Below are 19,269 nucleotides of genomic sequence, written 5' to 3' on the forward strand. Positions count from 1 at the left end.
TATGGTGTCTGTGTACCATCTCACCCAGGAGAGAGATGACTAAGCATCCTGGAAGTGTTACTTTAGCAGGTCATCTGACTGAGTGGTTTTGTTTTTACCAAAGAGGAGCAAATAGACAGTCTTTCCTTTTGTTCCTTTGAAATACTTTTCATTGACTTATATAATACATAAAATGTGTCAAGCAACTGTGCTAAATTCTGGAGATAAAAAAGCCCCAGACCTCAGAATGCAGCAGCCTTGTGGTATAATAAAGTTCATTGTGTGCCCTGGGAACAAATAAGGTTCACTAGAGTCAGAGAGAAACTTTATTACTCAGATGAATGAGTCAGGAGCATATAATTATGCTGCCTTCTCTTAGAGGATTTGGATTTGAGAAGTGGAAATAATTTTGAACTAGGAACTGAAGCCAAGCTTCTAATCCCTCCATTGCTAACACCAACTAATGGTGAACTTGACCTTTTATAAACTCTGTGTGCAGTGTTTCTCAAAGTGTAGTCAGTAGTTAATCTTTATTAATTTCTCCAAATTCATTCTGGACCCTAACCCTGACCCGCTGGACTAGAAGTTCTGGGGCTGTAATCTCTGCAAATTGTTTAACCTCAATGACCCTCGTTTTCCTCTGTAAAAAGGGAATTGTATTTGCATTGCAGTATCGGTCTGAGGATTAAATGTGTTAATGGAGAGAAGGCACATGGCACATAGCAGGAGCTCAGCAAGTGCCATTCTCTTGCCTCCCTCAGAGTATAAAATCACTCCGGCCCAGGGTAGTTGATGGGTTCCTAGAGGAAGGATAGCGAGAAGCCCCCTCACTCAGGGAGCACTCCTCCAGGACTGTGTGACTGTAACATGGCCCACTGGACTCTCTCAACTGTCTGCTCCTAACTGTTCTGGAAGAGAAGGCTGGCCTAGTGCACTTCATGCTGCAGTGTTCTTGGAGTATAGTTGGGCAAATCATGCACTCACAAGTCAGATCAAATTCTGTGTCTCTGATTGTTTGAGCTGGAACTCGAAGCTCATCACCACCTGGGAGATTCACTAAGAGAAAGGTGGGTGAAAGAGTGTGTGTGTGTGTGTGTGTGTGTGTGTGTTTTATTGGTGAATTCCTTTTATATAAAGCAAAGAGCTTTTGAAGATGCAAGAGTTCTGTTTTTAATATCCCTGACTAATCAGTTTAGTTTATAAATATCATCTAGTGAGCTCAGTTAGATTCTGATTAACTATAATCCTCACTTAACAGAATTCTCCTGGTTTCTTGGCAGTTTTTAGCTTTATCCTCATCAGAAACAGGGAAGTAAAAAGGACACGCCCATTTCTAGGAATTACACAAAACCCTCTTCCAAGAAACATCTTGACCCTTCTACAGCTTCAGCCACAAGGCATGTAAGATTTGGTATCTGGAAGATGAGTTGAGGCTTCGAGAAGCCTGTAGTCATCGAAGCTCTTTTATCTTTGGTATAATACCTAAGGCAGGGCAGAAGATTCTGGAGTTTTAGAAATAGTTTCAACTGTCAATGCTGAAACTATAAGGGGTTCTAGTTAATACTTGGTCATTCAGTAAAACACATCCCTCTATTCCAATAATCTGAGAAATCAGATTAAATGAGATATTACCATATCTGGTTTTCTTGGTTAAAAATACATAAGGCTATCAGAGTTGGAAGAGACCTTAGTCCCTTGTCTGTCTACTAATCTGCTTGAGCACCTCCGCCCCCCCCTTTAGTCTCTCTCCCCACCCCTGGTCTAGGCCAGGGGTCAACAGGTAAATCTTACCAATCACCTCTTTTTCTAACTAGTTTTACTGGAACACAGCCACTCTTATTTGCTTACAAATTGTGTGTGGCTTGCCCTGGCTGGTTTGGCTCAGCAGTTAGAGCGCCATCAACCTGTGGTCCAGAGAGACCTGGGTTCAGTTCCCGCTAAGGGCGTGTACCTCGGTTGCAGTTTGTCCTCAGCCCTGGTTGGGTCGTGTAGGGGGCAGCCACTTGATGTGTCCCTTTCACGTTGATATTTCTTTCTCTCTCTCTCTCTCTCTCTCCCTCTCTCCCTCCCTCCCTCCCTCCATCTCTCCCTCCCTCCCTCTTTCTCCCTCTTTCTCCCTCTCTCTCCCTCTCCCTCTCTCTTCCTCCCACTCTATCTGAACAAAAAATGGAAAAATGTCCTCGGGTAAGGATTAAAAAAAATTTAAAAATTAAAAAAAAAAAAAAGAAATAGTCTGTGGCTTCTTTCATGCCCCCATAGATTTGGGTAGTTGTGACAGACTATATGGCCTCCAAAGCCTAAAATATTTACTCTGACCATTACGGAGAAAGTTTGCCCACCCTTGGCATAGGCTACCTCCTCTTTAGCATCTCCAGTGAAGAGTAGTTCTTCAGTTTCCAAGACACTGACTTTAGATCACTCTTTTGAAAAATTTTTCTTATGCTGAGCCAAAAACCTCTTGTCTGTAGTATACCCCTGCTGGCACTGGTTCAACTTTAGTATGTGGAATCACCCAAGATAAACCAAATTGCTCTTCCTTGTGTTGGCCCCTTCTGTCTTAGACACTGCCACGTAACTCTAGGCAGAGGCTCCCCGGATCCTGGTACCACAGGGTCCCAGGTGCCTGTATCACTATCAGGACTGAGCATGACACCCCCATGTCATCAACCCTCCAGTGTAAAGTTAAATTGGGACACACTTGAGTTTTCTGGGTGCCAAGCACCATAGGAAGAAGTCATGACCTCATTCTACATGCTTGGAGACAGGTTCGTGTGGAACATGCACTCTCTGCTCAACAGCCAGGCATGATGCAACTTCCGGGCCACATGTACCCAGGGTGCTTGTCTGTGGTCTGGGTGCTTGTGAAATGCTTTGTTTTTTACTGGATTTGGGTACAAAAGGAAAATAGTCACTTCTGTTTCATCAGAGAAGGTGGTGGCATTTTCTTAACTTTAAGAGTAGGGCCCTTAGGCCATATACTTACCTCTTTGGCCTCGTTGTTAAGTGAAGTGATCTGCATTGTCTTTTCCCCTCTGTTTCCTTGCCGTCTTCTCTCGCTGTGGCAGGCTATTGCAACCGCTTCTTAAATGGTTTTCCTGCCTCTGTCTTTCCTTTCTCTGGTTGGTCTTCCTCATCCTGCCGGTTAAGAGCACAGCAGCGTTATCATTTCTCTGCTGGTCTGTGCTCGTCAGTGGCTCCCCACTGCCGATGCAGGGAAGATAACAACTTCTAAGGATGGCATCCATGGCTCTCCAGGACCCCCAGGCGCTTCTTTCTCTCCATTTCCGCACTTGAAAGAACTATTTCATGTTCTCTGAACCTGTCTTTTTAAAATTAATTTTATTGGGATGACAGTTAATAAAACAATATATGTTTCAAGTGTACAATGCTATATATAGTACATCATCTGTTCATAGCACTGTGTATTCACCACTTTGGGTCACCATATATTTGACCCCTATTACCTCTTCTACCTCACTCCCACTCCCTTTCCCTCTGGTAACCCCCATACTGTTGTCTATGTCTGAAGTTTTTGAACAGGTCTTACATTTTTCCATACCCAGGGCCTTGATTATACTGTGTGCTCTATACAAAAGGTCATTTTCTCCTTCTTCCCCAAACCATATATCAAGCCTTACCTTCTTCATTATTCACATTCATATATATTTCTCTCTCTCTCCCCACACATCACCTCCCCCTGCAAAATTTGGTTCCCTGTGTCAGTGGTCTAATAGTATATTGTATCTTTTTATGGTACTTCTGAAAGCCACCTTTTATTTTAGGGGTATGTGCCACATCATAAATGTTATAAGTTACTTGAAAATGTTTGGATCTGTCTTGCCTCTTTCCTTTATCCCTCAAAGCATTTAGCAGAATGTGTGCTTGTTTTACTCACTGATTTGGCACAGGCAGTAACATAGCAGGAAGAGCTGAGTAGGAGTAAATGATTTTGAATCTGAGAGCCTGAAAGAATAGTGATGCCTTTAACCAAATAGGCATAACTCAGAGACATGCTGATGTGTGATTTGGGGCAAGAAAAAGGACAAAATAAAGCCTCCAGAGTGATGATACAGTAGAAAGAACACTGAATTGAAAATCTGAGGTCTTTTATAACAGTAACTCTTCTGCCAATCACATGATCTCAGAATGTCCTTGGCACCTGTCACGCAGAGTTTGGTCCTAGGTGCTTTTACATGAATTAGTTTTACTTAATTCTCAAAGCAATCTTATTAGTTTTACATTTTTCCCTTTTGTGTATTAAGTTATTGAGGCTTAGAGAAGTTAGGAAATTTGTCCAAGTTTATAGAGCAAGAATTGGATATATAATTGGGTCTTTTCACTCTAATCTCAAGCTTTACTCATCACACTCTGCGTCATCTGTCTCATTCTGCTCTCCTTATTTCTGTGCATTCGTTACCCCTGGTTTGAGCTTTTGTTGATCTGAATTAATAGTATTTCTTCTGCCTGGCTGGGTTATACCAGGAATTAGGCAAAAACTGATATCCTTTTTCCTTCTTCATATTATCTATTTGACATTTTAAAATTACTTAATATAGTGTATTATTGAAACTGGAAGAAAATAATTCCAAGATGAGGTACATAAGCATAAGTATACATGTATTTTAATGAGATTTGGCTACTGTACTTAGTTCAATAAATAAGAGTACTTGTAACACAGAAGGAAGGCCGTGTACGGTTCTGGGGAAGAGGAAGGGCTATATTCTGAGAGAGCACTAGCTGCTGGAACACTGGGTGAAGGATGACCAAAAATGATGGCATGCCGGATAGCATTCAAGTGTAAGCAAAACTTTAGAGAATTTAGAGAGGAAGAAAGATTGGAAGGCTTTTCGGACAGAGGGAAACTGAGTGCGTGGAGGTAGGAAAGCACCAGGCGTGTTTAAGAAATAGTGAAAATTCTACTTGGTTTGAATAGCAGCAGCTGGGTTTGAATATATACAGTATATGTGCGTAGAGATGAGATGGAAAGGTAGGTTTGAGCTAGATTGTAAAAGCCTTAAATCTGAGCCATAGAACCCAAGAGTCCATCAGCAGATGAAATGGATAAACAAAATGTGGTATATATCTCGAATAGTTTTCAGCCTTAAAATGGAATGAAATTCTGACACATACTACAACATGTATTAACGTTGAAGACACCACACTAAATGAAATAAGCCAGTCACAAAAGAACAGATATTGTATTATTTCACATATATGAGTAGTCACATTCATGGAGACAGAAAGTAGAATGGTGGATTTCAGGGGCTAGGCATAGGGGAAGAGGGGGAGTTAGTGTTTAATGGATACAACATTTCAGTTGGGGAGGATAAAACATTCTGGTGAAGGAGGGTGTTGATGGCTGTACACCAGTGGAATGTGCTTAATGCCACAGAACTACCCCTTAAAAAGGTGAATTTATATTATGTTTGTTTTACCACATTGAAAATAATTTTTAATTAAAAAGAAAAACTAAGCCATAGAATTTGGACTCTGCTGTGCAGATGATGGAGGCCATTAAATCTTTGAATAGTTGAGAGAGTAACATGATCAGACTTTTCTTTGCTCTGATTAAGCTGGAAGCACTTAGTATTAAATTAGGATAACTGGTTAAGAAGCTGGCAGTAATCCAGACCATAAGTAACAAGCACTTGAAATAGAGAGTGTAGAAAGGCAGACATGATTTGGGCTATTGTGACTAGTGTTGTGATGAATGTACATGTACGTGTATTTTGGTGAATATATGTACACAGTAATTTGGGGTATGTACCGAGGAGTAAAATTGTGGGGTGCTGGCATATATGTTCAGCTTTAGTAGATACTGCCTTAGTTTTTCAAAGTGATTTTTACCGACGTACACACCTACTAACAGAATATGAGCATTTCAGTTTCTCCATGTCCTTCCCAGTACTTACTAGTGTCAGTCTTTTTCATTATAACTGTTCTTGTGGTTGTGTGGTGGTGTTAACTTGTACTTCCCTAATGACTAATGGGGATGAGATCTTTTTATATGCTTATTGCCATTTGGATGTCTTCTTTTGTGTAGTGCCTAAAGAAATCTTTTTCTCATTTTTCTATTGAGTGTTCTGCCTTTTCCTTGCTAATTTTTAGGAGGTTTTTTTAAAATATATATATGTTCTGAATATGAGTCCGTCATTGGTTATGTGCATTCCAAGGATCCCTTCTCATTGTCTTCGCTTAGCTTTTCCCCCTCTTAATGGTGCTTTTTGCTATAACCAGAGATTACATGTAATGTAGTACAATTGATTACTTGTTTTTTTGTATTAGTATCTTTTGTGTATTCAAGAAATCTTTGCCTATCCCAAAGTTATGAAGATATTTTTCTTTATTTTTACTAACTGCTTTATTGTTTTATCTTTCACATTTGGGTTTATAATGACTTGAAATGAATTTTCCTATCTGGCATGAAATAAGGATTAAGAATCTTTCTTTTCCCTTGGTTATCGAATTGACCTAATGCCACTTACTGAAAAGATGATTCTTTTTTCCACAGCACTGCAGTATCCCCTTTTTTATAAATCTAGTGGCACTGTATATATGGGTCTGTTTCTGGATTCTTCTGTTCCATTGACCTATTAGTCTATCTTTTAGGGTTTTCTCTTAGTCTTCTGAGTACACAAGGCTTTCCTCCCATTGGTTACACCCACCTAGCCCTGGAAGTGGAAAGTAGAATATCTTAGTTATTTATTGCAGCATAACAAATCACTCTAAAACTTACTGATCAAAAACCACAATAAATATTTATCATTTCACCTGGTTTCTGTGAGTCAGAAATTCAAGAGCAGTTTATTGGTGGACTTGGGATCAGGGTCTCACAAAATCGCAAATAGTTGTTTACAGCTGCAGTGATCTGAAGGCTTGACGGGGGCTGAAGGACCTGCTCTAAGAATGGCTCACTTACTCAGCCAATGGGAGGCTTTAGTTGCTCCCACATACACTCCTCCTCAGTACTGCTTGGGTGTCCTTACAGCATGGCAGCCAATCCACAAGAGAGCAAGAAAAAAGCTGTACTGTCTTTTATGACTTAGCTTTGGAAGCCACACACTGTCATTTATGCAGTATCCTGTTGGTCGTCCTCATTCAAAAGGCTTCACTGTATTAGGAAGTGAGACTCATTGGGGACTATCTTGGAGGCTGGTTACTTTACAGAAAACTAGAAGAGGCTGGCTGGCACCTTATTTGTATTTTCATTTTTATTTTGGGAACTTCTATTCCCCAAGACAGAAAATCATGCCTGCCCTTACCACCAAGACTTCCTAGAGCTGACTGGTAGTTCATTAGGTTCAGAATTACTGGTGAGTGTTAGTTCACTTCATTTTGTGCCCTCCTGCTCAGGAGCCTGAACTCTCAAGTTCATTTACATTTTCACAATGTGATTCCTTAAGTGGGAAAAATTCCTGAGTGGGAAAAATAAGGACCACTGTATTGGGGATTTTTGTTTGTTTGTTTGTTTGTTTGTTTAATTTTTGTTTCTTTATTGATTTTAGAGAAAGGAAGGGAGAGGGAGGGAGAGATAGAAACATCGATGAGAAAGAACATTGATTGGCCACCTCCTGCATGCCCCCCACTGGGAATGAGGCCCACAACCTGGGCATGTGCCCTGACCAGGAATCGAATTGGCGACCTCTTGGTGCATGGGTTGACGCACGACCACTAAGCCATACCAGCTCAACTGTATTTGGTTTTAATCATTAGCCAACTATTAACGACCTTTCTCTCCATGATATTTATATCTCTTCTAGGAGAAATATTCATTTCTTCCTTATGCTTTTCTTTAAAGACATTTCCTGTCTATGATCATTCTAATTCTCTTGTGGATTAAGTTTTTTATATTTTTTTAAAATATTTTTTCTTTATTGATTTTAGAGAGAGAAGAAGGGAGAGGGAGAGAAAGATAGAAACACCAGTGAGAGAGAACATTGATTGGCTGCCTCCTGTATGCCCTTCACTGGGAATCTGGCCCACAACCTGGGCATGTGCCCTGACCGGGATTCAAACTGGTAACCTCTTGGTACATGGGTCGACACTCAACCACTGAGTCACACTGGTCAGGCTGGATTAGCTTTTTATAAATTAAACTTTTGATTTTGAGATAACTTGAGATTTATGTGTCTTTGTAAAAATAATACAGAGATCCACGTACCCTGTACCAGATTCCCCCCAATGGTAACATCTTCCAAAACAACTATAATACCATAGCAAGGATGTTGGTTTTGATACAGTCACAAGGATCTCTCATACTGCCCTATATTTATTTATTTATTCACTCATTCATTTTATTAATCCTCATCCAAGGATACGTTTTTATTAATTTTAGAGATAGAGGAAGGGAGTGGGGAGAGAGGGGGGAAGAGAAACATTGATGTGAGAGAGAAACATTGATAGGAGGCCTCTTGTACTCGCCCCACTGGGGGATCAAACCTACAACTGGGGTATGTGTCCTAACTGGGATTTGAACCCTTGACCCTTTGGTGCTCAGAACAATGTTCCAACCAACTGAGCCACATTGGCCAGGGCCATACTGCCCTTTTATATCCATACCTACTTCTGTCCCATTCTAACTCCTCCTTAACCACAGACAACCACTTATCTGTCCATTCCTAAATTTTGTCATTTCAAGAATGTTATGTAAATGGACTCATGAAACCTTTTGGTATTGGCTTTGTTTACTCAGCATAATCCTCTGGAGATTCATTCAAGATGTTGCATATACATTTTAGAATAATTTTGTTTACATCTGTAGAAATTTTTTTAAAATTTTTGTTACAGTTGTTTCTCCTTTTTTCCCCCATTGACACCCTCCTCCCCATCTTCCATCCCCATCCCCAGCTTTGTTGCATCTGTAGAAATTCTCGTTAAGGTTATGATAGAAATTGTGTTAAACTTGAAGATCAGTTTGGGGAGATGTACTATGTTGAGTATTCCAATCCATGACCATGGTATAGCTCTCCATTTAGGGTGGTTTATTTTTAATTTATCTCATCAGCATTGTATAATTTTTTATTGTATATATTTTTTGTTAGATTTACACCTGTTTGGTTTTTAAAGAGATTATAAGTGGAATTATATTTTTATTTTCTATGCCCATATGTTCATTTGCTAGCATATAGAAACAAATTAATTTTTGTATGTTCGTTTTGTATCCTATAACCTTGCTGGACTCACTTATTAGTCCCAGAAGTAAATCCCTTGGGATTTTCTAAGTGGATAGTCATGTAATCGTAAACAGGGACAATTTTTTCTTCCCTTCCAATCTGTATGCCTTTTATATCCATTTCTTGCTTTATTGCCCCGACTAGAACTTTCAGCACTATGTTAGATAAGCGTGATGAGAGCAGACATCCTGCCTTGTTCCTGACTGTAGCAGGAAAGTATTCAGTCTTTCAGTACTAAGTATAATGTTGGTGTATGTCTTTTGTTGATACTCGTTATCAAATTGAGGAAGCTCACTCTCTCTTCCTATTTTTTTGAGAGTTTTTATCATGAATAGGTGTTGAATTTTGTCAAATTTTGTTCTTTATTGGTTGATACAACCATATGGTTTTTCTTCTTTAGCCTTATGAATATGATGTATTTTACTGATGGATTTTTTAATGTTGAACCAGTATTACATCTTTGGAATAAACCCCATTTGGTCATGGTATATAATTCTTTTTATATCTTGCTTAATTCTATTTGTATTTTACATTTAAGTCCATGATCCATTTTGAGTTAATTTTTGTGAGAGCTTTTGTTTAGATATTAGAGCAGTCCTGAAAAAGCTTTCTCTTCAGTAACATATTGAGAACTCACATTCCCATATTTTTTTTGCATTATGTGTCAGTAATCCAACAGTAACTTTTCATTTCTGTATCATGGGACACTTTCAAGCCAAAGCTCCCAGAGTCCCCTGTAAATATTTATTACACGGTCAGTGCACTCACCAGATGAAGGGAACAAGACACTAAAGAACTCACCTCAGAGAGAATCCATAGCACAGCTCTGTCTTTCTTTACTGTAATCCTCTTGCCGTCCTTTCCTCCTTACTGTGAATGCTTACTTATATTTGTTTTTAAATTTTCTTAATTGATTTTAGAGAGAGAGGAAGGGAGACAGAGAAAGAGAAGCATCGATGAGAGAGAACATTGATTGGTCGCCTCCTGCATGCCCCCCACTGGGGATTGGGCCCACAACCTGGGCATGTGTCCTGACCAGGAATCGAACTGGTGACCTCTTGGTGCATGGGTCGACGCTCAATCACTGAGCCACACTGGCTGGGCAACTTACTTATATTTTTAATTGCATTTATTAGTTTGAAGAAATTAATATACAGGGGTGGGCAAAAGTAGATTTACAGTGTGAGTCTGCCATTGTGACATTCTTTTGAGTTGATAGAGCTATTATAATAATCATAACCTGTATGTCTTTTTCCATATGAATAACTATAAGCCTAATTTTGCCCACCTCTGTGTTGATTGGGAAAAAGTCAACAGATCTTTACTGAATTTCCATATAGGCTAAGCACTCTGCCAAGTAACTGTTGGCCACATAGCTTATAGAGCTTAAAGGGGAAGAGGACATACAAGCAATTGAAATGCCAAAGATGAGTGAAAAAATGGCCAAAGAAAGCTCAGATTATTAAGGTAACCTGGGCAGGATCTACACGGGAATCAGTAAAGGCCTTCCAGGATACATGATGCTCAAGCTGCAGGAGACGACATGGGAGTTCTCCAGAGAGACAGAGTGAGGTGGAAGGCATTCTAGGAAGAAGTAACAGCGTATGCAAAGACATGAAGTCATGCAGTTATGTTGCACATTTGGAGGAAAATAAGAATTTCTGTAAGACCAGGAACTCATGCTATAATCGTCAGCATCTGAGTAATGCCTGTAGCATAGTAAGCACTAAATAAATATTGGATGGATGGATGGATGGATGGATGGATGGATGGATGATGGGAGGGAGGGAGGGAACCTAGAAACATACATAAATGAGGTCACAGAGATAAGAAAGGTTGGATAATAAAGAGAAGAGCCTTGCTTAGTAACATTTAGCAAATGCCTACCATGGAGATTCAAAAGGGAATAGGAGAAATGTTGTTTGTAGTCTACAGAGAAGAAACAACAAATGCAGAATTATCTGTGATATGTTGTAAGGAATGACATGCCATGAGACGTACATAAAAAGTGTTATTAAGGTTCTGAGAAAGTAGAGAGGATCAGAGACGTTGTCATTGGAGCTAGCCTCTTTGAAGTTGCTTTGTTCTGAATGGCTTGGTTTCCCAAACAAACTGCATTGGCTTGAAGAGGTGTTGCAGCAGAAGAGAGATGGGAATTTGGGACTGGACCTTACAGCCTCGCCTGCTCTGTCATAGGTTTATCGGCATTTGATAGCCAGCCATTTATCAGCCCGCACCACTTCCTTGGGCGTGGAACCTGGCAGGCTCTGATGTTATCCGTAGCAAACGTCTTTTTCTTGTTTATGAGGCTGTCTCCGTGTGTGTGGTTATGCTTACACCTGCACTCCAGAGATTTGGATCAGCTCTCTGCAGAAACCAGCACCAAAGTGGGTACAGCAACTGAACACAAGCTAAACTATTAACAGTATCATTATAAAATGCAACTTAGCCACACATTTACACAAATATGTGTGCACACACACAGCACTCTGTAAGCAGTGTCCTGGGCAAGACTGTGGGTGACTATAAATAAGTAGTACTTATGTTTATTTTCCTTAGCTCTGTCCTGTCTGGCTAGAACCTAATCTTCATTTCTGTCTAAGGCTTATTAGGCATCAGTTCTGTCCCCATGACTGACTTCCTAGTTATGTGCAAGTCTATTCTAAACACTGAGTGTGCAGCATGGGATAAAAAAAGAACCTACCCTTGCCCTGGTGGAGTTTACATTCTGGGAGGTAGATGCAGACAATCAACAGAAATATGGTATTTTAGGTGCTATAAGGGCTAGGAGACCAGTATAGTAGAATAAAGGGGGAAAGAGTATGTGAGGGTTAAGTGGTCAGAAATGGCCTCTTCAATAATGTGTTATTTGAATACAAACTTGAAGGGAAGACTAAGCAATGGGAATATCTGAGGTGGGGATGGTTACAGGCAAAGGGAGCAAGTAGAGCCAAGACCCTGAGGCTGGAGTGTGTGGTCGTGCTAAAGGCCTGTGTGGCTAGAGCAGAATGGGTGGAGAATGGCAGGAGATGAGGTGAGATGTGGGATGAGGGACCGCCTTAGCCATTGTGACGTGGCTCTTACTCTGAGTGCGATGGAAAGCCACTGGAGGTTTTTCGCACAGAAATGAGATGTTCTGATTTACATCTGAGTTACTTCAGCTTCTGGGTTGAGAACAGATCACAGGATGAAAGCGTGGAAGCAGGAAGACTACACAACAGTGGACTAGATTGAGTGAATAACGGGAAGTATGGAGAAGTGACGAGATTGTAGCTAGATTTCAAACTGTTTGCACCAACAGGATTTGCTGTTGGACTTGATGTGGAATATGAAAAAAAAGTCGGTGAGGACATCAAGATTTTTGGTCTGGGCACCAAGAAGGATGGAGTTGACCTTAACTGAGATGGGAAAGATTGCAGAAGAACAAGATCGGAGGATATCAAGACCTCAGTTTTGAGTACATTGAATTTGAGATGCCTGTTAGAAGAATTGTGTGTAAGACTGGAGTTCACTAGATGGGTCTGGGCTAGAGATATAAACGGAAATTGCAACAGTTAGATGGCTTTTAAAGCTGTGAAACTGAATAAAATAACTCAAGGAGTGGGTGTAGAAAGAGAAGAGTCAGAACTGAGCACTGGGGCCTTCCAGAGTTTAGAGGTCAGGGAGATGAGAAGGAACCAGCACCGGAGATGGAAAGACAGAGGCTAGGGAGATAAGAGGAAAATTGAGAGTGAACACTGAAGCCACATGAAGAAAGTGCTTCACAGGTGATGGAATAATAAAGTGTTATCAGCATCGAAATCTTTGGGACCTTTATTGAGGGGTGGGGAGACAGCCTGATTAGATTGCTTTCAAACAACAACAAAAAAGAATGGGAGGAGAAGAAACCAAGATTAGTAGTATAGAAAACTCTTTGAGGTTTTTCTGTAAAAAGTAGAATAACCAGGCCATAATTAGAGGGGAATGTGGGATTAAATCAAGCTTTTAATTTTTTTTCTAAGACGGGAGAAGTCGTTGTCCTGATGGGCATGATCCTGGCAGGGAGGGGAAATGGAGTGATTCTAGAGGGGGAGAATTGTTAACATGATGTCCCTGTGTAGGTGGGAGGAGATGCACAAGTAGAAAAGGATGGTCTTGGAGTGAACTATTCGTGCTACCAAGTAACAGTACTTTGCTACAGATGCAGGCTGGTTGGTAAACGTGGTGATGGAACATGTGTAAGTTACTTTTGATTGCTTATATTTTCTCATGAAATAAGAAACAAAGATGTGGAGCTATTGAAGGTTTAAAGAGAGAGAAGTTCCGCGACTATTGCCAAAGAGCAGGAGAAAGTCATGGACTAGGTAAATGTTGCAGAATTGTGGGGCAGCATGAGGAACACTTGAAGTTCAAGTGAGACCAGTCAACATGGTAGTATGCTTTTCTCCAGCTGAGTGGAACAGGCAGAACCGTAGACTTATCCAGTGGTTGTGGTTTTCCCAGATAAATAAGAGGAATGGAGAAAGAAGCAAAGGAATGATTACAATGAAGAGTCTGAAACAAAATGAGGTGAGGAAGGAAGTGAGGACAGGGGCAGAATCTGAGAGAGAAAAGATGTAGGATTAATGGAATGGAGGCCCTAAAGGGCTCTAAAAAATTAGGATAATTATCAAGTAGTTGGCATTTGAAGTGCTTTATAGGGTGGTAAAGTGCTTTGGGTGGATTTGCATAATAAAAATCCTGTAAGGTAGATACTGTTGGTGATGTTGATTGTCATTATATAAATGAGACAAGACCCAGAGGCATAAATGTCCTAATCTAAAATCACACGGCTAGTCAGTGGTAAAGCATAGACTCAACCCAGGACTCTGTTTTACGTGACGTCTTTTCACCACTCTGTATGGTGTTTGCTCACTGCTCATTCAGTCTTGTTGAAGAGATGGACTGTAGAATACAATGTAGGTATAACCAAGTGTTCAAGTCTATAGTATGGAATCATATAACGAGTTTGTTTGTTCAGTAATACAAATTGAGTGCTTAGTATCTGCAAGGCTCTATTATAAGTCCTGGGGATGTAGCAGTGAATGAGACAGGGAGAAAAGCCCTAAAATCACATGCAATAGAGAAGGGTTTCTTTGTGATTCTTTTGAGGCATCATGATTTGGTTTAAAAAAAAAAAAAAAACATACTAAAAGTTAGGGAACTTGTTGTCCTGCTATTTGTTGCGTATGGCATTGTTGCTTCAACTCGCTGTGTCTTGGAGGGGAGGCGGCATCCATAAACTGAGATGTTACGGTTTGGCGAGCTCCACCCTGACGAAACGTACTGAGAGTCTGAGTCTGTATTCTAGCCTAATGCAACAATTGCACTTTAATGCAACAATTGCTCTAAAGTGTTTTAGTCCACATCTAACTTCCTGATCTAAAAAGTGAGAATGCCACAATTCATTTCGTGGTGATAAATCCGTTTCCATGGTGAAATGGGGTGCTCATATGCATTCTGAGGTCACCCTCCATTTCTGAAACTCCGGGGCAGTGTGAGAGAGAGCTGGAGGCCCTGCTCCGCCTGCAGGTGCAGCAGTGCCCGTTCTTAACCTGCTGATGATCCGAGGATGACCTTCTCCCCCTCTTCTTAATTCTTCCTGTTCAGGCCTGGAAGAAACGCTGGTTTATCCTGCGGAGTGGCCGGATGAGCGGCGACCCAGATGTTCTGGAATACTACAAGAATGATCACTCCAAGAAGCCCCTGCGGATCATCAACCTCAACTTCTGTGAGCAGGTGGATGCGGGCCTGACCTTCAACAAGAAGGAGCTGCAGGATAGTTTTGTGTTTGACATCAAGACCAGCGAGCGCACCTTTTACCTGGTGGCTGAGACAGAGGAGGACATGAATAAGTGGGTCCAGAGCATCTGTCAGATCTGTGGCTTCAATCAGGCTGAGGAGAGCACAGGTACGAAAACAAACACGGACCTTTGTCAGAAGGGGCAAGGTGCCTCCTGGAAGAGGCTTAGTGTTGGGACTATGATGAGGCCTTCAGACTCCTTGACCAAGGAGAGCAGGCTGCAGCTAAAGGCTGTCTCTTTAGTAGAGGAGGAATAGGCAAAAGGTAAGGGTGTAAAGGAGTTGCCAAATATTAGAGGAAACCCTAGCCCTAATGACATTCAAATGGGAACCTAAGATCTTTCGGGGTTGTGATGAAGCTAAAGTTACTGTCTTCAGGTACCTCAGCACCACCCCATTTCTCAGTCCTGTTCCTTTTCCCCCTTCTCTCAGCTCTCTAGCACTCTGCACCGTTACCTATCAGCCATCCTGTCGGATAGCTCTCACCTTGATCCTTTTTTCTGATCCATGTCTGTCTGCCTAGCCCATCCATTTGACACCATCCCGCACAGCCATGCTGGCCACTCTTTGGGGGGAGAAAGGGTTCTTTGGGGTTATTATTGATGTAATGTGTTTATTTTTATGCACTTGGGAGGGGACAGGTGAGAAGGAGAAATGCTGGTTTATGTTTGGGTTTTAGTAACCTTCACAAAAGAATAGCTCAGCTTTTTGAAATGAGCTCTAAATGGCAGAAATTTTCTGACATTTGTTTGGACTCGTCCCCAACTCTAGGATGATTGAGGAGCAGGGTTTTTTAAGGCAAGTAGAGACCCTAAATCAGTGGTTCTTAAACCTATGCAAATCAATTAAGGAGAAGCATTTTAAAAATATTAATACTGCTCTGGCTGGTGTGGATCAGTTGGTTGAGTGTTGTCTCTGCGCAGAAAGATTGCCAGTTCAATTCCCAGTCGGGGCACATGCCCACGTTACAGGTTCAGTCCCTGGTTGGGGTGTGTGCAGGAAACAACAGATCGATGTTTCTCTCTCACACTGATGTGTGTGTGTGTGTCTCTTTCGAATCAATAAAAACATATTTATAAATAAATTAAAAATAGTGATGCCCAGGACCCATGCCAAATCGGCTAACTAAGAATCTCTGAGGCATTAGTGTCTTATAAAAATTTCATTCTGAGTAGCAAGGATCCAGGGCTCAGGAATCTATATGGGGTCTTCAAATATTTACAAAATCCTTTGAATAAGGGGCCCGGCATTTTCACTGTGCACCAGGCTCTGCAAATTATGTAGTCACTTGAGTCTAGACTAGATGTCCTGCCCCAGGAACCCTGCTTTTTATCTTCCCTCGAGGAAGGACTATGAGCTCCTGCTTTCCTCTGAAATTCTTTGGTATAATCTTTGTTTCCTATGTGAAATCTCCTTTTTTCCCCAGATCTTTGTCATGTATATGCTTCATGGATTTTGTTTTTGTTTTTTCTTTTACTTTATTCCTGGTAAAGGAATAAAATGCTCATTGGGGAAAGGGGGGGCTGGCGTATAAGAATGGAATAAAAAAAAAAAAGCAGGGGCAAAAATCCTCATACACCTCTCAGTCTCACAGCTTTCATACATGTGAGCAGTAGGCTCGGGAAATACCTCGGCTTGCTAGGAGATAGGTATGATTTGTGGAGGGGAAGTAACCTGAAAGTAAATTGCTTTTCATTTAATTTTTTTCTTGTGGGATTAGTGTTCCTACTGAGAAAAATATATCCTTGAGATGCAGCAAAAATTACTCTTAGCGCAAATATCTTTTTTTAAATCACTTAAAAAATAGTTATCATCTGAATCCTTCCATCTATGATATAGGCTTTAAGTACGGTTCAAATGCAGATATGCAGAGCCACATGATCTGGGCTTGCTTTCTCTGGTGGGAAGATTCATTTGTTCATTCACATGTTGCTCATTCGCTCCTTCATCCCCCAAACCTTTCCAGAGAATCTCCTGTGCCCCTTGTCATAACCACTGAGGCTACAAAGACTAATGGTAGGGTGCCAGTGCTCAGATACCATCTTCTAGTGGGGGTGGGGGCTGACACCACCAGACAGGCTCAGGGGAGCACAGTGCGCAGGGCATTGCCAAGGATGGAGACACAAGCCGTGTCCCACCAGTGAGGGTTGGGAGGGAGGGCAAGTATTAAGAGGGTGACAGAGAAGGGAGTCAGTATTTTTTCAACAGCTTTGTCTATTAAAAGATATACTCCCTTAAACGTTTAACATTTGTAAGTGGGTTATTTCATTAACTGTCTAGTGGTTTAATACCAAAGCAGTTATCTTTGAGGTTTAGGATTCTTGGTGAGATCTTTCTGATGAAGACCATAGGCTTCCCTCTCGTAGGAGAATCTGTTATATGAAAAGATTCAGTCACATGATGGGTAATGTTTTAATATAGAGGTTTTCTTAAAAGGGAATTATAGCTATAAAACCCTCAGGTAAGGAATCAGAGCTTAATCACCCAAGTCAGTGGGGGGGGGGGGGGGTGTTTGTTTTTGAGCTGTGAGTCAGGATCTGAGGAAAAGCAAAAGAAAGTTAACATTTGACTACCTCCTTTCACTTAATCACTTTATTTCATTTAGTCACTTTTATCACCTGTTTCCTTTGTTTTCCAATGAGAAATTGAGTGCTTTTTCTTCCCTGCCTAGTGCTCCAGGACTACAGCTCTTCTCTGCCACACTCCTGCCTGGCTGGGTTCAGATGGGCTACCCAACACTCCTCTGCCCGAGACTCTCAAAACAACTGCTCTCCTTTTGCTGGGCTTGTTGAGAATAATCCAAGCATCTGGGTGTTAGTGTCAGCTCTTGCCTTATTTAAGGAACACCCTGTACCTAGCACTCAGGGGCCACCAAAAATAAGGCAGCAGTGTATTGAGCACCTACCCTCTGTGAAGTAAGGACTTAACCATAAATTCCCACTCCACATTTACAGAAAACTTTGAGGTAGCAATGATTTTGACCCAAGGTCACACAGCTAGAAATGACTGAGCCAAGATTCTTTTTCTTTTTTTCTTTTAAATATGTTTTTATTGCTTTTTTAGACAGAGAGGAAAGGAGAGAGAGATAGAGACATCTATGGGCTGCCTCCTGCATGCCCCCTCCTGGGGATTGAGCCCGAAACCTGGGCATGTGCCCTGACCAGGAATCAAACTGGGACCCCTCAGTCCATAGGACAACACTCAGTACACTGAGCCATACCGGCCGGGCCGAGCCAGGATTCTAATCTAACCCAGGTGTGGCTTTCCATTACAATATGTTGTCTCTTTCTCCCTGACATTCTGAAGTAAGAACACCTGCCAGAACCAAGCCCAGATATTTTTGCCTCTTTGGACACAAACAGGAGGCACTCCCTGACCTCTCGCACCAAGGGTCCTTCAGCTGGCTTAGGTTTCCCTCCTCACCAGCCCTTATTGCTCCAGTCGTAGGGCTGGAATAGTCCAAGAATCCATTCTTCAGGCTCTATCTGTGAGTCTATATTCTGGGGGCAAGAATGTCTGAGTTTAGCCCTGGCCCGTTTGGTTCAGCGGTTGGCGCGTCGGCCTGCGGTCCTGAGAGACCCGGGTTCGGTTCCGTTCCCGCTAAGGGCGCGTACCTCGGTTGCAGTTTGTCCCCGGCCCTGGTTGGTTGTGTGGGTGGCAGCCACTCGATGTGTCCCTTTCACGTTGATGTTTCTCTCTCTCTCTCTTCCTCTCTCTCCCTCCCACTCTACCTGAACAAAAAATGGAAAAATGTCCTCGGGTGAGGATAAAAAAAAAAAAAAGAATGTCTGAGTTTATATCACAACTCTGGGATTATGTGAACAGGTCAATTAATGTCTCAGTTTCCTTTTGCTGAACAGACATCAAGTTCTCTTCTCACCCAGTGCTTCTGCTTCTCTGTGGGTTCATCAGGACAGACCTTAGACCCACTAGCTGAGCACCTCAACTTTCGTAGTTGCCAAAGGGCGGCTCACACTGTGTTCTTTGTGGGGAATACCCCTGCAGCTGTGCGGAACAGCAGCCCTGCTTGCTGCTTGGTCCTGGACAGATGTACTCCGATAGGGACCCTCCTTCAAGAAAATACTCTCTTTTTCTTTGTTTTCTTTTTTCTTTTTCTTTTAAGAGTTGCAATGGGACCCATACAAAACTTCTGTTTTTCACTTTCAGCTGGAAGAGGTTCTGTGGCAGATGGAGTCTTTTTTTTAGTTCTTTTTGCCACCCTCAGCTGCTGCTTTCTGCTGCTGCCCTCCAGTTCCTCACATATCCCAGACAGAAGTGCCTGAAATAAAACGTGTCT

At 41.6% G+C, this 19,269-nt stretch overlaps 1 protein-coding gene across 2 annotated transcripts in view; it reads left to right on the forward strand.

The window, feature by feature from the left end:
- The window catches only part of GAB2 (GRB2 associated binding protein 2), a 184,481-nt gene that overhangs the window by 115,982 nt on the left and 49,230 nt on the right, over window positions 1–19,269 (forward strand). For both annotated transcript variants that reach the window (XM_036258818.1, XM_036258819.1), the window contains one exon: window positions 14,781–15,081. In XM_036258818.1, coding sequence (XP_036114711.1) covers window positions 14,781–15,081 — 301 coding nt within the window. The remainder of the gene's footprint in view (window positions 1–14,780; window positions 15,082–19,269) is intronic.

The sequence above is a fragment of the Molossus molossus genome, unplaced genomic scaffold (genome assembly GCF_014108415.1).
Source record: "Molossus molossus isolate mMolMol1 unplaced genomic scaffold, mMolMol1.p scaffold_m16_p_13, whole genome shotgun sequence".
NCBI lineage: Eukaryota > Metazoa > Chordata > Mammalia > Chiroptera > Molossidae > Molossus > Molossus molossus.